This window comes from Plectropomus leopardus, chromosome 11 (assembly GCF_026936395.1).
Source record: "Plectropomus leopardus strain MGB_pleo_1.0 chromosome 11, ASM2693639v1, whole genome shotgun sequence".
Classification (NCBI taxonomy): Eukaryota; Metazoa; Chordata; class Actinopteri; order Perciformes; family Serranidae; genus Plectropomus; species Plectropomus leopardus.
Window position 1 is genome coordinate 1,003,964 of NC_142186.1, and position 16,037 is coordinate 1,020,000.

A 16,037-nucleotide genomic window follows, 5' to 3' on the forward strand; every position below is an offset into this window, starting at 1 on the left:
ACTTTTTGAATAGCGACTGACAAGAAAACATAAAGCCGCAGAAGAAGAACAGACGGGAGGTTCCTGACAGATAGTATCAGCAGTGTCAACAGACTGTTTCCAGATGACAAAGATCAGCATATAAGAACAGAAGAGAGAGGAATCATGTTTGAGAACTTCAGAGAAAGACTTCACATGGTGCAGCAGGATTTCACCACCGGGTACGTCTGCTCTTTGACACTAAACCCACCGTGAGCCTCGAGCGGCGAATAGCATCATGTGATCATCCTAGACGTGTGTGCTAGAAGCTGTCACAGAATAACATGCACACCTAATGATCGAACACCAGCAGAGATCTGATAAGTAAACTAACTGCTACTACTACGCTGAAGTTCGCTTTAGATTCGTATCTTCCGATACGACTGTTAAGGGGGAAGTTAAGGGAAACCTAAGTTTGATTTCTGACCGAGCCTCTGTTTTTTTTTTTTTTTTTTGCTTCGATATATGAGGTCAAACCATAACTAGCCTGAGTCAGTGATATTTAAGTGCATCTGGTCCAATGTGGTCGATTGTTGGATGTGACTCCATCAATGAAATCTCCCTCCCTCGTCATTAGAATACAGGTTTCGCAAACCCGAGAGTGACTTTATAGCGTTCACAGAGGAAGTACATGAATCTGTTCACTCTTCTTCATCAGAGATGCCCTCCTGGCACAGAGCACTCTGAGAAAGGCAGATCTGAGGCGAACTTCGGCTGTCTGCAGGCTCATTGCTCTGAAATGTTGCTGTGTGTGTGTCAGCTGAAACGTTCTGACACACACAGCTCACCTCCTGTGATTTTAAACAAGCAGTCTCTTACATTCACTGCCTCTGTCACTTTGGACAGTTTCCCATCGTCCTGTGAGCTCAGTCTCTTCCTGTTATTGCTCTCAGCTGACGGTCATGTGATGAGGTTTCAGCGAAGCCATCAGTCTGCTGTTCATACTGCAGCAGTGAAGGAGCTGGAAGCCAGTAGAAGCACAGATATCTTTCCAGAAAATGACTTTGGTAGAAGATAAAGGCCCCTATTAGAATATGACTTTGGTAAAAGTCTTAAAGAATCTGATATTTATTGTACTTAAGTGTCAAAAGATTTTTTTTATGATATTAAATGTGCTCAAGTATGGAAATGAAAAGAACAAGTAAGTGTTGGTAATAAAAAAGCAAGCAGTCAGAATTCTGAAGGGCTATGATGTTTGTTTCTTTGTAACATGCACCACCTTAAAAACTGAGCTTATATTACACTGAAATGAAGTCTTCTTCATAACTGACAGGATTTAAAGAACAAAATCCAATTCTTCCTTCCCTCCAATTCCTTCCCTCCTTCCCCACGCCCTTCCTACCTTATTTTATAGTAATTAACTAAGATGCTGAGGGTAAATGTAAGGGAGTAAAAGTAAAAGTTGACAAAAACAAAACTAAATAAAGTACAGCTACTCTCAAAAAATACTTTGTCTTAAAACCACTGTGTAAAACCCACATCTATTCAAAAAGTATCAATACTGATACTGCGGACAATGTGCGGACCCAAATCAGATGTTCAGACAGCAGCGTGCAGTGGACCCCTGGTTTCTTCTGTCCACTGTCCAAGTGTCCACACTGAACTTCAGTGACTGATGAGGCCAGGACCTTACAGAGTAGCTCACTACCATCTGTGTGGGTGTAACAGATGGCAGTGAGCTACTAAGATGCGATTGTAAAAGGAGTTAATTTTCACCCCATTGTTATAGATTCCCCCAGGGGTGACATTTTTCTATAGACTGACACGGATTTTTCCACTGGATTTTGGATCATTGCAGGAAATAAGCAGTAAACAAACATTATGATACTTAAATGTTTTGTTCAGCAGGATAATTTTCACACATGAAAACCACTTTATGAGTTTTGAATCCTGGTGTTCAGCGTGGTTCAGCATGATGACGTTCTGTTGTCTCATTTAGACACTTGCTAGCAACCGTCTTTTTTAGGACACATTAAAAGCTTCAGAGTTCACAGTGGGGTATGCGCTGATCTTAGAACAAAACATGAAATATCTTCAGCTTGTGTTAACCACAGACCATATTTCAGGCTTTTAACCAAAACACATTGACATTGATAAGGGGGAACTGGAGGTGCTGAAATGCTGACTCATTTCTGGATTGTAGGAGTTTGATAAACGTTCCCTCTGTGAAAGGTTTGCCATGTTTGGCGATTAACATGGCCACTTCGTAGCTTGCTTTGGTGACGTTTTCATTTGCCTCACAGGCCTGCGTGAAGACTCACTGTTGAGAGGCCAAAGCTGCTTGTATTTGCTTCACTTTTTCAGCGCGCTGACTCCCTGTTAGCTTGCTGTATGCGTTAGCTTGTTTTGTTTGGTAGTGTCTCTTTACTTTGAATTCCTTCAACAAGGCAACAATCTCTTGACAAATTAGGCAAACATAATTGCTTCGACTTTCAGTGAAAAAATATTGTAATTCCCATCTCTCCTGGACGCAGCGGCCCTCACTGTCGACTTTCCTCTTTTTATATACAGGCCTACGGTAGAAATGAGCAAGAAGGGTTCACAGTGAGGTCACAGAGCCAGATAGAGTTAGAGTGGTACTGCCACCGTGAGGTGAAAGGCAAAATTGCATTTCGAACCTTATATGATTTAATTATCCTGTTTGACAGTCCTAGCGGGCCATAAATAATACATTATAAAACCGAAGCTGCGGGCCGCATGAAATCTGACCGCGGGCCGTGATGAGGGCACGAGAGTGAAGGAGATCTGTTTGTTTGTCGGTGTACGTGTGGACTGAGACAGCAAAGAGAGAGAGGCAATAGAGAGAGCGAAAGATAGAGAGAGAGGTAGACAGAGGATTACATTTTAAAATGAGGATCATCATATAATCTTGTTGGCCCTTCTCAAATTCTTGGTAGAAATGTATCTCCAGTCCTCTACACCAAACTTCAGTCAAAGAAGGGTGATGAACAGCTGTTCTTGCATGTCTGAATGACCCCAGAAGGTCATCAGGATGTCTTAACACCCTGTTGTGGACTAGATGAGACCCCCCAAAACATCCATCTCTCATGGCATCTTGAGCTGGAAAGTGTCAAAGGCTGACAATTTCTGTGGCTTAAAAGCAGAACCTGTTTGCAGATGTCCACTGGGGAGTCCAAACACAGTTAATTTAGAACCCTCTGTTAAATTCTCTGGGTTCATAAAACAGTCTCTCTTGACGTGTCCCCCACTTGTATAGGGAAAGTTGAGCTCTTGAGATCCACAGAGGGAAAATGAAAAGACCATGCCAAGGCAGTCCACTACAGCTCAGTGTATCACAGAAAGTCCCCTGGCGGACTAAACCTATCCTATCTGACCTAAACCTAGGACACCTCTCTTTGTCTCTTCCTTTAGCTTCAAGACCCTTGGAGACAAATCCAGAGACACCAAAATCCGGAGGAGACCCAGGTCAGCAGAAAACCATTGTGTGTGTGTGTGTGTGTGTGTGTGTGTGTGTGTGTGTGTGTGTGTGTGTGTGTGTGTGTGTGTGTGTGAGTGTAATTCTGATATAAAGGTATTGCTAGCAAGGTCAAACATTCTTCTCCAATGGTCTGCCAATACTCAAAACTGAACTGACAGCTCAGCCTCCACTCACACTCTGTATCATCTTTAATGGAGACATGTCACACAGTTTTACATTCACTTGCCTGTTTAGTTACAATTTGATCTTCAACATCACTAACCATTTCACAAACAACAAAATAAAGGTTTATCAAAAAAACACTTTACATATCTGATCTGCTGCTGCCTCCACAGTGTCCCAAACACATGCAGTCTCTGCTGAAAAGCGTCCGCAGGACACCCTTGACGTCTCTGCCTCACTGTATTCATTCGTTATTCAAATTTGTCTGATTCTCCTGTTTGCTTCTCAGGTTTGAAGAGAGCTTTCCTCATTTCACTGCTGGACTGGACATCCTCAGCAGGTCTACACACACACACACACACACACACACACACACACACACACACACACTTCAGTGCATTTCCAAGCAGTGTTCATGTGTATAGTGGGTGTGTTGTGTTGTTGTGTGTTAATGGAGATCTGTGTGTGTCTGCAGGTATGAGGAGAGCTGGTTTCTGCTCCATAAAAGAACTAAAGACTGCGCTCAGGCTGCAGAGGTAGGAGTAACATCACTTCTTTAGACAACATTCATGAGTTACAGTATGTTGTGGGCTGGGTGGTATGCCTGTGTGAATGTCTCTGGAATTTCAAATAAGGATATTCTCAGCAGATGAACAAACGTACATCTTGTTGTGGTGGCAGCAGGTTGACAAAATACTGTCAGACACCGGTGTGGTGAAGTGCTAGATAAACTTAAACCTTAGTATTTTAGAAAAACACTTCAGACAGAAATGTCAGCTCATTCCATTGTGTTTAAGTGAGCTAGGGGGGAGTCCGAGCTCAGGACCCACCTCGGCAAGAAAACACTTCTAGAGCTAAAAGGATTTATTAATTAGCCAATTGGATATTTTATCGGCAGATTTTAATAATCACTTAACCATTGAAGGAAGTGCCAAAGTAATAACTATTTTCTGATTCACGAGGATCTGCTGCCTCTCTGTTATATATCAGAATATTTATGGCTGTGGACATCTGGTCGGGCAAAATGAGACTTGAAGAAGTCGTTGTGGGCATTGAGACTTCTTTGATCATGGATGGAGCAGCCAGTAGCTCTTCAAATCCTTGCTACTTTTTTGCTCTATTTTCCTATTTTTCCGACTCCATGGCCCCTTCTCCTGAAGCACGACTTTTCTACGATAGAGAAGGACTTATCAACATCAGGAAAAAGTTGTGTGGGGTTTGGATTTTTTTTTTTGACTCTATATTTGTAAGCCCTATATCCCTGCTACTTTTTTTTGGGCTATGTTTTGCTGTATTTTTCTATTTTTTCGACTCCATGAAGCATGATGAAGCTCAACTTTCCTGCGATAGAGACATAAAAAGTAGTGTGGGGTTTGGACTGAATGCAGCAGACCTCAAGCTGTTGCACTGGACCTCTTTGGCAACCAAAAGGACCCAAGACTCTGATGCAAATCCACAAAATACACTGCAGGAATTGAATGATGCCATCAGCAGCAACATGCCTGAGCAACCAGATGGAATATTCATAGTAGCTGCTGATTTTAATCAACTCATCCTTCAACTCTAAAACTGTAGCAGGATCAAGGACAAAAGTAATTTTTTTAACTTTGTTTAAAAAATAACAAATAAATCTACCTTCTATCTTCTAATAGTGAAATAATTAGTTGCATCCCTACAGCAGGCAGAAGTTTTCAGTAACATCTCTATGCTGTTGAATTAGATAATATCTGTCTGTGAGTGGTTTTCTATACCACAGAAACACTGTAGAGGGGGCAGTCCTTTTGTGAGAGCTTGGAGGTAGACTGCAGACTGGTATTAGGCTTGAGGAGTACATACCTTTTATACCGTCCTGGAATTTCAGCAGGGTGTACAGTATATAATGGTGAATCAGTGTGCGGTGCTAACTACCTCCCTGGATGGTGAGTTTTAAAATAGTAGTGGAGATTTTGTGGTGTTGCTACAGCTTTCCTTTTCATTTGGTTTAAAACCAAAAATAATGAGAGCGGACATCTTTCTGCTTGAGTCAGAGTTGCATGGCTGATTCTGCACAGGGTCAGACATTCAGTATGCTAGCATGTTATTACTTTTTTTTTTTGATGCGCTGTTTTTTTTTGTTTTTTTAATTAATCTTTTTTTATTAGGGATCAACAAATGACAACATTACAGAATTACAAGTGTTGTTCCCCTCTTTTTACACAAAACAAACAATAAAGTATGTCTCTGCATCGAAAAACAGTAGTTTTAAATCATATAAATATTGTTAAATATTTTTACAAATAAGACAATAAAATGAAACATGTAAATAATCTGGCTGTAATTAAACAACCAGAGTAAATGTAACCTAGGTTGACGACTAAGAAGGATAAGTAATTAAAAAAATATGAATAAATAAAAAACAAGTAAATAAATAGAAGAAAAAAAAACGGAGTGTGCATTCATATAAATGGTTACTATCTAGTAGGTGGCACCTTGTACAGTAGCCTCGGCCACCACTGTGTGAATGTGTGTGAATGTGTAAATGTGAAATGTCCTGTAAAATGTGCTTTAAATGGTCAAAAAGACAAGAAAAGCCCTATACAAGTATAGTCCATTTACCATGTACCATTTATTGTGGACATGTGAGAACCATTATCTTGGCCAGGCAATATCATTAATAATAATAAAGTTATCATATCGCCCAGCTTAATGAAAATCTTTGATTATGTTCAGTGAAAGCAGCTGTATGCATGAACAGTGTGAATGTTATAAGTGTGAGTTTGTAAGTGTTTATTGTGATGGTGTAGCTCATATAAACAGCAGCTGTCCTCTCCACTCCACCCTGTCTGTCTGTCTGTCTGTCTGTCTGTCTGTGTGTGTGTGTGTGTGTGTGTGTGTGTGTGTGTGTGTGTGTGTGTGTGTGTGTGTGTGTGTGTCAGGCAGTAGATGGGGACATAGTGATGCTCTCAGCACATTGGGAGAGAAGGAGAACAGCTCTAACTCAGCTCCAGGAACAGCTGCAGAGCTTGCCGTCCTTCATCAGTGAGCTTGATGCCATCACTGCTAACATCGGTATGGAGTCTTTTGGTGATTGTGTAAAACTTAATATGATCACAAAAGCTCTCTACTAAATCACTCTACTGAGCTTTGTGTGTGTGTGTGTGTGTGTGTGTGTGTGTGTGTGTGTGTGTGTGTGTGTGTGTGTGCGTGCGTGCGTGCGTGCGTGCGTGCGTGCGTGCGTGCGTGCGTGCGTGCGTGCGTGCGTGCGTGCGTGCAGCTTATTTGGAAGGTGACTTTGAGGAGATGGAGAGCAGACTGGTGTACCTGGAGACTCTGTGCTGTCAGTGTGAACAACAGACATTCAAACAACATCATAACAACCAACTAGAAGTCTACAAGAAGAAGAAGAGGTTTGAGATGCACATCGCTTGTTATTCCCTGGTGTTATGTTACGGCTAAACTCTCAGCTCTGAGCTTTTAAATGCTTTTTCATTTCCTGCCTGAATTCACTGGGTAGACCAAAGAAGTCACATGACATTTTTTTTAACACCGTGGCTCACCTTATTACTGCTGTTGTAATTAGGTCAACTCCTTTTTTGTGTTCCGTGTGTGTCAGTGGGTGAGAGTGAATCATTATTAACAAAATGTGCTCCTAACACGACATAACTCAATGTTGATGCCCAGTGGCAACCCTACAAACAGCAGAACAAGACATGGCAAACAGCTGAGTCAAAAATGGCCAAACTCAGTGTTGGTCCAGGAAATAAAATCAAATCATAATAAGAATTCTTAATTGTCAGACGATGTTTGTGTTCTAACGGGAACTTGTGTGATGTTTGTCTTGTAACAGGAGGGAGCTGGAGGTGATGGAAGGTGAGCATCTTTACTGGCATCAGGCAACACATTGATCACTGCACAGTAATTATTACATTACTACCTTGTTACAAAGCTGTAGGAACGTATATTTCCTTTTTTGTAATGTCCCTATTATTCCATATTTGTGACAATGAATGTTATGGGATGCATAGACAAAATGAACCTGAGGCATAAAGTTATCCAACACCCACACCACCCATGGGAAAACCAGCCTCCCCTGTAGTTCTTCTCAGTTGCTGACTGGCTGATGAAGTGTGTCTCTGTTATTCCATGTCCATGTCTGTGGCAAGTGTGGCCTTAAGCAAATGGAATATTGATCGATGTCTTCATGGTAAACCTGTTGATCAGGTGAAATGAAGACATGCTGACTAACACTGCCTTGAAATAGTGTAGGGATCAGAAGCTGCTCTAAAAGTCACGTGTCTTGTGTTTGCAGTGGAACTGCACTCTGAACATGCTCAGAAGGTGGCAGAGCTGGAGCAGGCCATGCAGCAGAAACTGAGAGAACGACAGAAAGTCTATGAAGAGGCCTTTAATCAAGACGTGGAGCAGTACCTGTCCACTGGACACCTGCAGCACAGAGGTACGTCACACTTATTTACAGCATCTATCTTTGAATTGCAGCTTGCAGAAGTATTCACCTCCTTGCTGCAGTTTTTCCTACTTTTTTGTTTACAACCTGTAATTTGATTGGATCTTTATTGGGATTTTTTTGTTATGGATCTACAAAAAATAGTCAAAATAAGTTAAGTGAAATAATTCTGAAAATTAAAAAAAACTTTTAACTGGTATATGCACACATATTCAGCCTCTTTTCTTTAAAGCCCCTGAATAAAACCTGGTGCTGTCAGTTATCTTCAAAAGTGGCATAATTAGCAGGGAGCTGCAAGTCTGGAGTGAACAGTGTGACCATGATTACCCGAGACATGCATGAGCACGCAAGTGGCAGTATCTTTAAACGTAATGGAGCAACCACAAGGTGCCAGTGGTGGGTGCAGAGTAATGGGGAAATTTGGGAAATCTATTGGCAGTTATGCATTATAATATTCATTACTATGTTTAAATTTGTATATTTGAAACCAAGAATCGTGTTTTTGTTACCCTGTAATGAGGAGAGGGGTCTGCCTGCAGGCCTCCACTGTGAAGACAGTTCTGGTGCAGGCTCAAGTCACCTGCACTTTCAGAACAGGAAATAACACAAAAAGTACAAAATAAATGCACGGAAAAATCAAAATAAAACCGTATAGACACTTGTCTTTGATTAATCTTTACTTAATTAGTCAACAATGTAACATGAAAACCATTATTCCTCAAGTGTAGATATTGATTTTGCATTTTGATTTTGCCTATTCTGTGTGCGTAGAATGTAACAGGGCTATTTATGCCAGTGTACCAACATATAGTATAAAGATTTAAACATTTTAAAAGTAATGCTATCTTATTTACATGCGCTATTGATTGTTTGCGTCAAAATGGGACATAAACTAAGCCCACGTAGCCCAGTGATATCAGTTCATTAAAAAAAACAATATTTTGGACAATTATTGAACAATCTCTCCCCAACACACACTACCCATTCATAATTTCCCTTTGAAGAATATACAGCGGCATTTTACTGGAATCATCTGAAATTAATATGAATTGACATCTGTGGGTATTTTATGACACAAGAAGCCGATGGTTTTCATGTTACATTGTTGCCTAATTAAGTAAAGATTAATCAAAGAAAACACTGCTTCCACTGTAAGTGTCTTCATTTTTTCCGTGCATTTATTTTGTACTTTTTGTGTTATTTCCTGTTCTGACAGTGGAGGTGACTTGAGAGTAGAGCCTGCACAAGAACTGTCTTCACAGTGGAGGCGTGCAGGCAGACCCTCTTGGAAATGAGCCCTTTTGATCCACATGGGGATTGGGTTCTCTTCCACAGAGTCTGCCATGTTTGACCACCATGTTTGTATGGTTGCACAGAACACAGAGGTTTGATTGGAGGGGTATTCAGTTGGTTGCAATCTGCAACCTCACCACTAGATGCCACTAAAGGCTCAGACACACCAGTCTGACATCAGAGAACTAGCAGTCTTGAAAGTCCGCTGCGTTGCCTCACGTCACAGTTTCTTGGTCAAAAGTTGCACATAAACACACCAGCCGTCCAACCAGCATGCACATTCCACGACTGCATGAGAGGAAATACCCCTCCACACCAGCAAATAGCGATAGTCTATATTTATCATTCAAAACGGGAATCCAGAAGACTGTTTGACACTAGTTAGCCACTTAGCACATTAGCAACACCATCTAATGTTAAAAGAACAAAATATATTCACCAACAACACAAACCATAAGGAAAGGTTAAAGAAAAGGCTAAAGAAAAACAAAACTTCCTTTAGATTTTATTTCTTTGTTTACATTTCTCTTTTCGTTTCCATCGTGAACTAAGCTGAACTACCAGTCAGAGTGATTTTATTCACAGGTGGCCTCCACCGCCACCGAGGCTTTGACGTGCTGAAATGGCGTAAAAAAAGCCACCAAGGTCGATGAGGGCCAACCGTGCCGGACACACCACAGCGACAAGCGAGTGGCCCTCGTTGCTGCTTAAGTTGTTTTAATGTAACTTTTCCTGGTGTGTGTGTGTGTGTGTGTGTGTGTGCCTGCTTGTGTGCCTGCGTGTGCTGCGTGTGCTGCGTGTGCTCCGTGTGCATGCCTGCGTGTTGGCAGAGCCAACAGGAGCTGATGTGCGTGTTCTGGATCAGATGATAGTGACTAACATGTCAGACCAGCAGGCCTTAGATGACTTCCTGAACTCCAGTGGTGACGACATCAGTACTGGATCATCACTGACCTCAGGTAACCCCCCAGGTAACTAACTGTTGTATAATATCCAATATCAACATGAGTTGTCATGTTGATATTGGATATTATATAACAGTTAGTTCCGACCAAGCAATTTGATTGGTCAAGAGAGTGAAAAAAATTAATTAAAGAGCTAAAATAATAGTACTCATTAAAACCGATAAAATGATAAAATGTCATTTTTAAAATATATAAATAAAAAATAAAAAGGTAACAACAAATAGATAAAAATGTTAAAATAATAATAATAATTACAAGATTAGTATAGTGTCTGGTAAAACAGATTAAAATGTATAAATAGTCAATAAATAAACATCCATCCATCCATCCATTTTCTTCCGCTTATCCGGGGTCGGGTCGCGGGGGCAGCAGCCTAAGCAGGGAAACCCAGACTTCCCTCTCCCCGCCACTTCATCCAGTTTCTTCCGGGGACCTCGAGGCGTTCCCAGGCCAGCTGAGAGACGTAGTCTCCAGCGTGTCCTGGGTCTTCCCTGGGCCTCCTCCTACCGTGGGACGTGGCTCCTGAACACCTCACCAGGAGGCGGCCCTGAGGCATCCCAATTAGATGCCCGAGCCACCTCATCTGGCTCTTCTCAATGCGGAGGAGCAGCGGTTCTACTCCGAAGCCCTCCCCGGATGACCGAAGCTTCTCACCCCATCTCTAAGGGAGAGCCCAGCCACCCCACGGAGGAAACTCATTACGCCACTTGTACCCGCTGATCTAGTTCTTTCGGGTCACTACCCAAAGCTCAGGACTATAGGTGAGGGTAGGAACGAAGATCGACTGGTAAATCGAGAGCTTTGCCTTCGGCTCAGCTCCTCTTCACCAAGACAGACCGGTGCAGAGTCCGCATTACTGCAGACGCCGCGACCGATCCGCCTCTGTCGATCTCCCTGCTCCATCCTTCCTCACTCGTGAACAAGACCCCGAGGTACTTAAACTCCTCCACTTGGGGCAGGACTTCATCCCCGATCCGGAGGGGGCACGCCACCCTTTTCCGGCTGAGAACCATGGTCTCGGATTTGGAGGTGCTGATTTTCATTCCAGCCGCTTCACACTCGGCTGCGAACCGATCCAGTGAGAGCTGAAGGTCGTGGCCCGATGAAGCCAACAGGACCACATCATCTGCAAAGAGCAGAGACCTAATCCTGAGGTCACCAAACCGACCCTCAACACCCTGGTTGCGCTTAGAAATTCTGTCCATAAAAAGTTATGAACAGAATCGGTGACAAAGGGTGCCCAGCCTGGCGGAGTCCAACCTCACCGAAACGAAGTTCGGGACTTATTGCCGGGCAATGCGGACCAAGCTTCTGCACCGGGTCATACAGGGAACGGACAGCCCGTGATCAGGGGAGTCCAAAACCTATATTCCCGGAGAATCCCCCACAGGACTCCCGAGGGACACGGTCGAATGCCTTCTCCAAGTCCACAAAGCACATGTGGACTGGTGGGCAAACTCCCAAGCACCCTCAAGGATCCTGCCAGGGTCCAGAGCTGGTCCACAGTTCCACGACGGGGCAAAACCGATTGCTCCTCCTGAACTGGGTTCGACTATCCATGGACCCTCCTCTCTAGTACCTCGAATAGACTTACCAGGAGGCTGAGGAGTGTGATCCCCCTGTAGTTGAACACACCTCCGTCCCCCTTCTTGAAAAGAGGGACCACCACCCCAGTCTGCCAGTCCAAGGGCACTGCCCCGGTCATGTCCACTTAATGTTGCAGAGTCGTGTCAGCCACGACAGCCCCACAACATCCAGGGCCTTGAGGAACTCTGGGCGGACCTCGCCCACCCCTCGGGGCCCTGCCACCGAGGAGCTTTTTGACCACCTCGGTAACCTCAGCCCCAGAGATAGAGGAGCCCACCCCGGTCCCCAGGCCCCTGCTTCCCCAACGGAAGGCGTGTCGGTGGGATTGAGGAGGTCTTCGAAGTATTCCTTCCATCGATCCACAACGCCCCAGTCGAGGTCCGCAGTGCCTGCCGCCACCATACACAGTGTTGACGGAGCACTGCCTTCCCTCCTGAGACGCCGGATGGTGGTCCAGAACCTCTTCGGCCGCCCGGAAGTCGCTTTTCATGGGCTCGCCAACTCCTCCCATGCCCGGGTTTTGCCTCGGCGACCGCCGCCGCCGCACTGCTGGCCTGTCGGTACCTGTTCAGCCTCCGAGTCCCACAGGCCAAGAAGGCCCGATAGGACCTTCTTCAGCTTGACGGCACCCTTACCGCGGTGTCCACCAGCGGTTCGGGTGTTGCCGCCCGACAGGCACCAACCACCTTACGGCCACAGCACCGGGTCGGCCGCCTCAGCAATGGAGGCACGGAACACGCCCACTGACTCAATGTCCCCAGCCTCCCCGACATGGTCGAAGCTCTTCCGGAGGTGGAGTTGAAGCTCCTTCTGACGGGAGACTCTGCCAGACGCCCCAGCAGACCCTCACTATGGCGCGCTTTGGGTCTGCCAGGTCTGACCGGCGCCCTCCCCACCATCGGAGCCAACTCACCACCAGATGGTGATCGGTTGACAGCTCCGCCTCTCTTCACCCGGAAAGTGTTCCAAGACATACGCCGCAAGTCCAACGACACGACTACAAAGTCGCATCATTGAACCGCGCCTAGGGTGTCCTGGATGCTGCGCGCATATGGACACCCTTATGTTGAACATGGTGTTCAAGCAGGACAATTCGCGCGCAGCACAGAAGTCCAATAACAAAACACCACTCAGGTTCAGATCGGGGCCATTCCTCCCGATCACGCCTCCAGGTCTCACTGTCGCTGCCAACGTGAGCGCTGAAGTCTCAGCAGAACGAGGGAGTCCCCAGAAGGAGCACTCTCCAGCACCCCTCTAAGGGACTCCAAAAGGGTGGATATTTGAACTGCTGTTTGGACCATAGGCACAAACAACAGTCAGGATCCGGCCCCCCAACCCGGGGCGAGGGAGGCTACCCTCTCATTCACCGGCGTGAACTCCAACGCAGCAGGCACCGAGCCGGGGCAATAAGCTATTGCCACCCCTGCCCGGGCGCCTCACCAGTGGCAACTCCAGAGGGAAGAGAGTCCATCCTCTCAAGAAGACTGGTTCCGGAGCCTGAAGCCATGCGCCGAGGTGAGGCCGACTATCTAGTCGGAACTTCTCAACCTCGCGCACCAGCTCAGGCTCCTTCCCCACCAGAGAGGTGACATTCCACGTCCCCAGAGCTAGCTTCTGCAGCCGAGGATCGGACCGCCAAGGTCCCCGCCTTCGGCTGCCGCCCAGCTCACATTGCACCCACCCCACGGCCCCTCCTATGGGTGGTGAGCCCACGGGAAGGAGGTCCCATGTCACCTCTTCGAAGTTCGCCCGGGCCCCCATGGGTAAAGGCCCGGCCACCAGGCGCTCGCCATCGGGCCCCACCCCCAGGCCTGGCTCCAGGGGGGGGCCCCGGTGACCCGCGTCCGGGCGAGGGGAACTCTGGACCATCGGTTGATGTCATCATAGGGGTCTTGTGAGCTAAATAAACAGGTAAATACAATTAAAAGCCTCACTAAAAAGGTAAGTCTTGAATGTGACAGGCTGAACTCCAGGGGATGAAAATTAGGTTTTCAGTTGATGCTTTGTCACCAATACCCCTTTTGCTGTCAACATAGAACATTCCATTCTGGTCCCTGCAGCTGATTTTGTTCAGAGCATTTTGACCAAAAATAAATTGATTCAGAGCCTGAAAAGTTGGTTCTCAGCTGGAACTAACAAATAGCAGGTTTTTTCTTGACCTGGGTGTGTCACATTCTACAGTTTGGAAAGAGAGAATGGTGAAAGCAACAATGAAGAAGACAAGTGAGAAATCATCAGGAAAAAAAGAGCATGCAGTGATGACATTAATAGTTGGTCCATGCTTTTTTGGGGGGGTTATAAACAAATAGATGTAAAAATAGAACAAAAGTTTGCATCACTGTCATCAGTGTGATCTGCAGTCTTTCTGCTGATGACTTCCATTGTGCATTGTGCAACGCCCTCTGTTAAAAACACATCTTTGATTGAAATGGTTCCTCTCAAAACTGGTTGAAACGTGGGCTGTTTTGCTAGACAGCACCAGGGTTCCAAGTTCAAGTGAAATAAGAATTGTCTTTTCTAACAGGTCCTGACCTTGAGTCCTGCTCTTCTGAATCTTCAAGAAGTCAGATGAACCCTCCCACAAACACCCACGTGTCCACTGAGGAGACAGCGTGGGACCAAGAGGAGGACGCAGCCAGTGAGGAGAGTGGCGAGCCTTTGGTGCAGTCAGATGAAGAGGACGTTCAGCCAGATATGTCACTGATTGGCCTACAGGATGTTGGCACAGTGAGGGGCTCTGATGACAGTGACCCCACAGGGGATCTGCCCTCTGGGTAACCTAGCAACCAGGCCCCTCAAACTTTCTTCAAACACTGAGTTAACACTAACTCCTGGTGCCCTTCTGGTGCCATCTGCTTTAACTGGACACAGTTCCCATCTGTAACCAACATGAGCCAGCAGTGCTTCTGTACTCTGACGGCTGGGCTCAAAAACTGCTTTTCAGTTTTATTATGAAAACATTAACACAAATAAATGTTCATAAAGTGTCAGTCAGTTATGCTACCTGACTGAGACATTGTCGATTCATTGTTGATTAATAAAAACCTTCTTGATGCATCAAGATAAATCAAAGCAATAGAGTAAGCACTTGACTTGTGTCCTTTGATATAAAGACTCTTAGTCTTAGTTACCTTATTTAATTGTGATTGTCTTCAAGGTATAGATATATATTGTACCTTGTATTTCCTGCATTCTGTCTTTGAAACAGCTGCAGGGACTGAGCCTGTACCATAGTTGGAGCAGCTGGTACCAATGTGTACCCCTTTCAGTGGGGCGGTCTTAATGTACTGGTCTTGTCTTGTGGCCTTTATGACCCTGTTTAACATGTTGATCTCACAATAAAGTCGATCACTATCACTCTAAATGGTAAATGGACTGTACTTGTATAGTGCTTTTCTAGTCTTTTTGATCACTCAAAGTGCTTTCACACTACACTGTCACATTCACCCATTCACACACACGCACAATTGGGAGCAATTTGGGGTTCAGTATCTTGCCAAAGGATACTTTGACATGTTGACTGGAGGAGCCCGGGATCAAACCGCAGACCTTCCGATTAGAGGACTCTACCTCTGAGCCACAGCCACCCCAAAATTTTTTTAAATAACAGAGCAATATTCTATTATGCAACAGCTGTTAGAAATAATGTACTACATTGAGTCTCTTTCTCTTCTTCTCTTTCGTCCTCTGTGCTTCACTGTACTGTTGAAACCGATTAGAGGACGACCCGCTCTACCTCTGAGTGGAGGCTGTATTGAGTTTTTTCACTGCTTTACCTCAGTTGCACAGCTTTGGGACAAACTTCCCTCTCTGCAACAGAAAAAAGAACTGTCATACTTTTCGTAACCATGGACAAAAATAAAGATAATTCAAATTTTATGCTTTAAGTATAGTATGTCGTCCAAAAACAGATAAAAATGTCATAGTGTAAGATGTTGTCAAAGAAATCGTGGAAAACACAAATGTATAGTATGTGTTGTTAAAAAACAATCATAAAAGTGTCATAGTATAGTATCTCATTAAAAAATCCAAAAAAATGTCCTAGTACAGTATGTTGTTTACAAATCATCAAAATGTTATACTATAGCATGTCATTAAAATATGAGAAACATCATAGTATAGTAGTTTA

General features: G+C 44.7%; 1 protein-coding gene across 1 annotated transcript; it reads left to right on the forward strand.

Moving 5' to 3' along the window:
• Positions 1-28: 28 nt before the first annotated feature.
• On the forward strand, positions 29-15,279 carry LOC121945342 (dysbindin-A-like). The gene is made up of 10 exons (XM_042489471.2): positions 29-200; positions 3,391-3,444; positions 3,909-3,959; positions 4,095-4,155; positions 6,535-6,667; positions 6,873-7,005; positions 7,446-7,468; positions 7,908-8,054; positions 10,187-10,315; positions 14,433-15,279. Exons 1-10 carry the CDS (start codon positions 145-147, stop codon positions 14,684-14,686), a joined length of 1,041 nt encoding a protein of 346 aa, XP_042345405.1. The 5' UTR covers positions 29-144; the 3' UTR covers positions 14,687-15,279.
• Positions 15,280-16,037: the final 758 nt, after the last annotated feature.

What these genes read in the sequence shown, in the direction of transcription:
- LOC121945342 (XM_042489471.2), top strand. Translation starts at nt 145, where the DNA reads ATGTTTGAGAACTTCAGAGAAAGACTTCACATGGTGCAGCAGGATTTC. An exon ending in GGACTGGACATCCTCAGCAG is followed by an intron (nt 3,960 to 4,094) that starts GTCTACACACAC and finishes GTGTGTCTGCAG; the next exon opens with GTATGAGGAGAGCTGGTTTC. An exon ending in GTCTACAAGAAGAAGAAGAG is followed by an intron (nt 7,006 to 7,445) that starts GTTTGAGATGCA and finishes GTCTTGTAACAG; the next exon opens with GAGGGAGCTGGAGGTGATGG.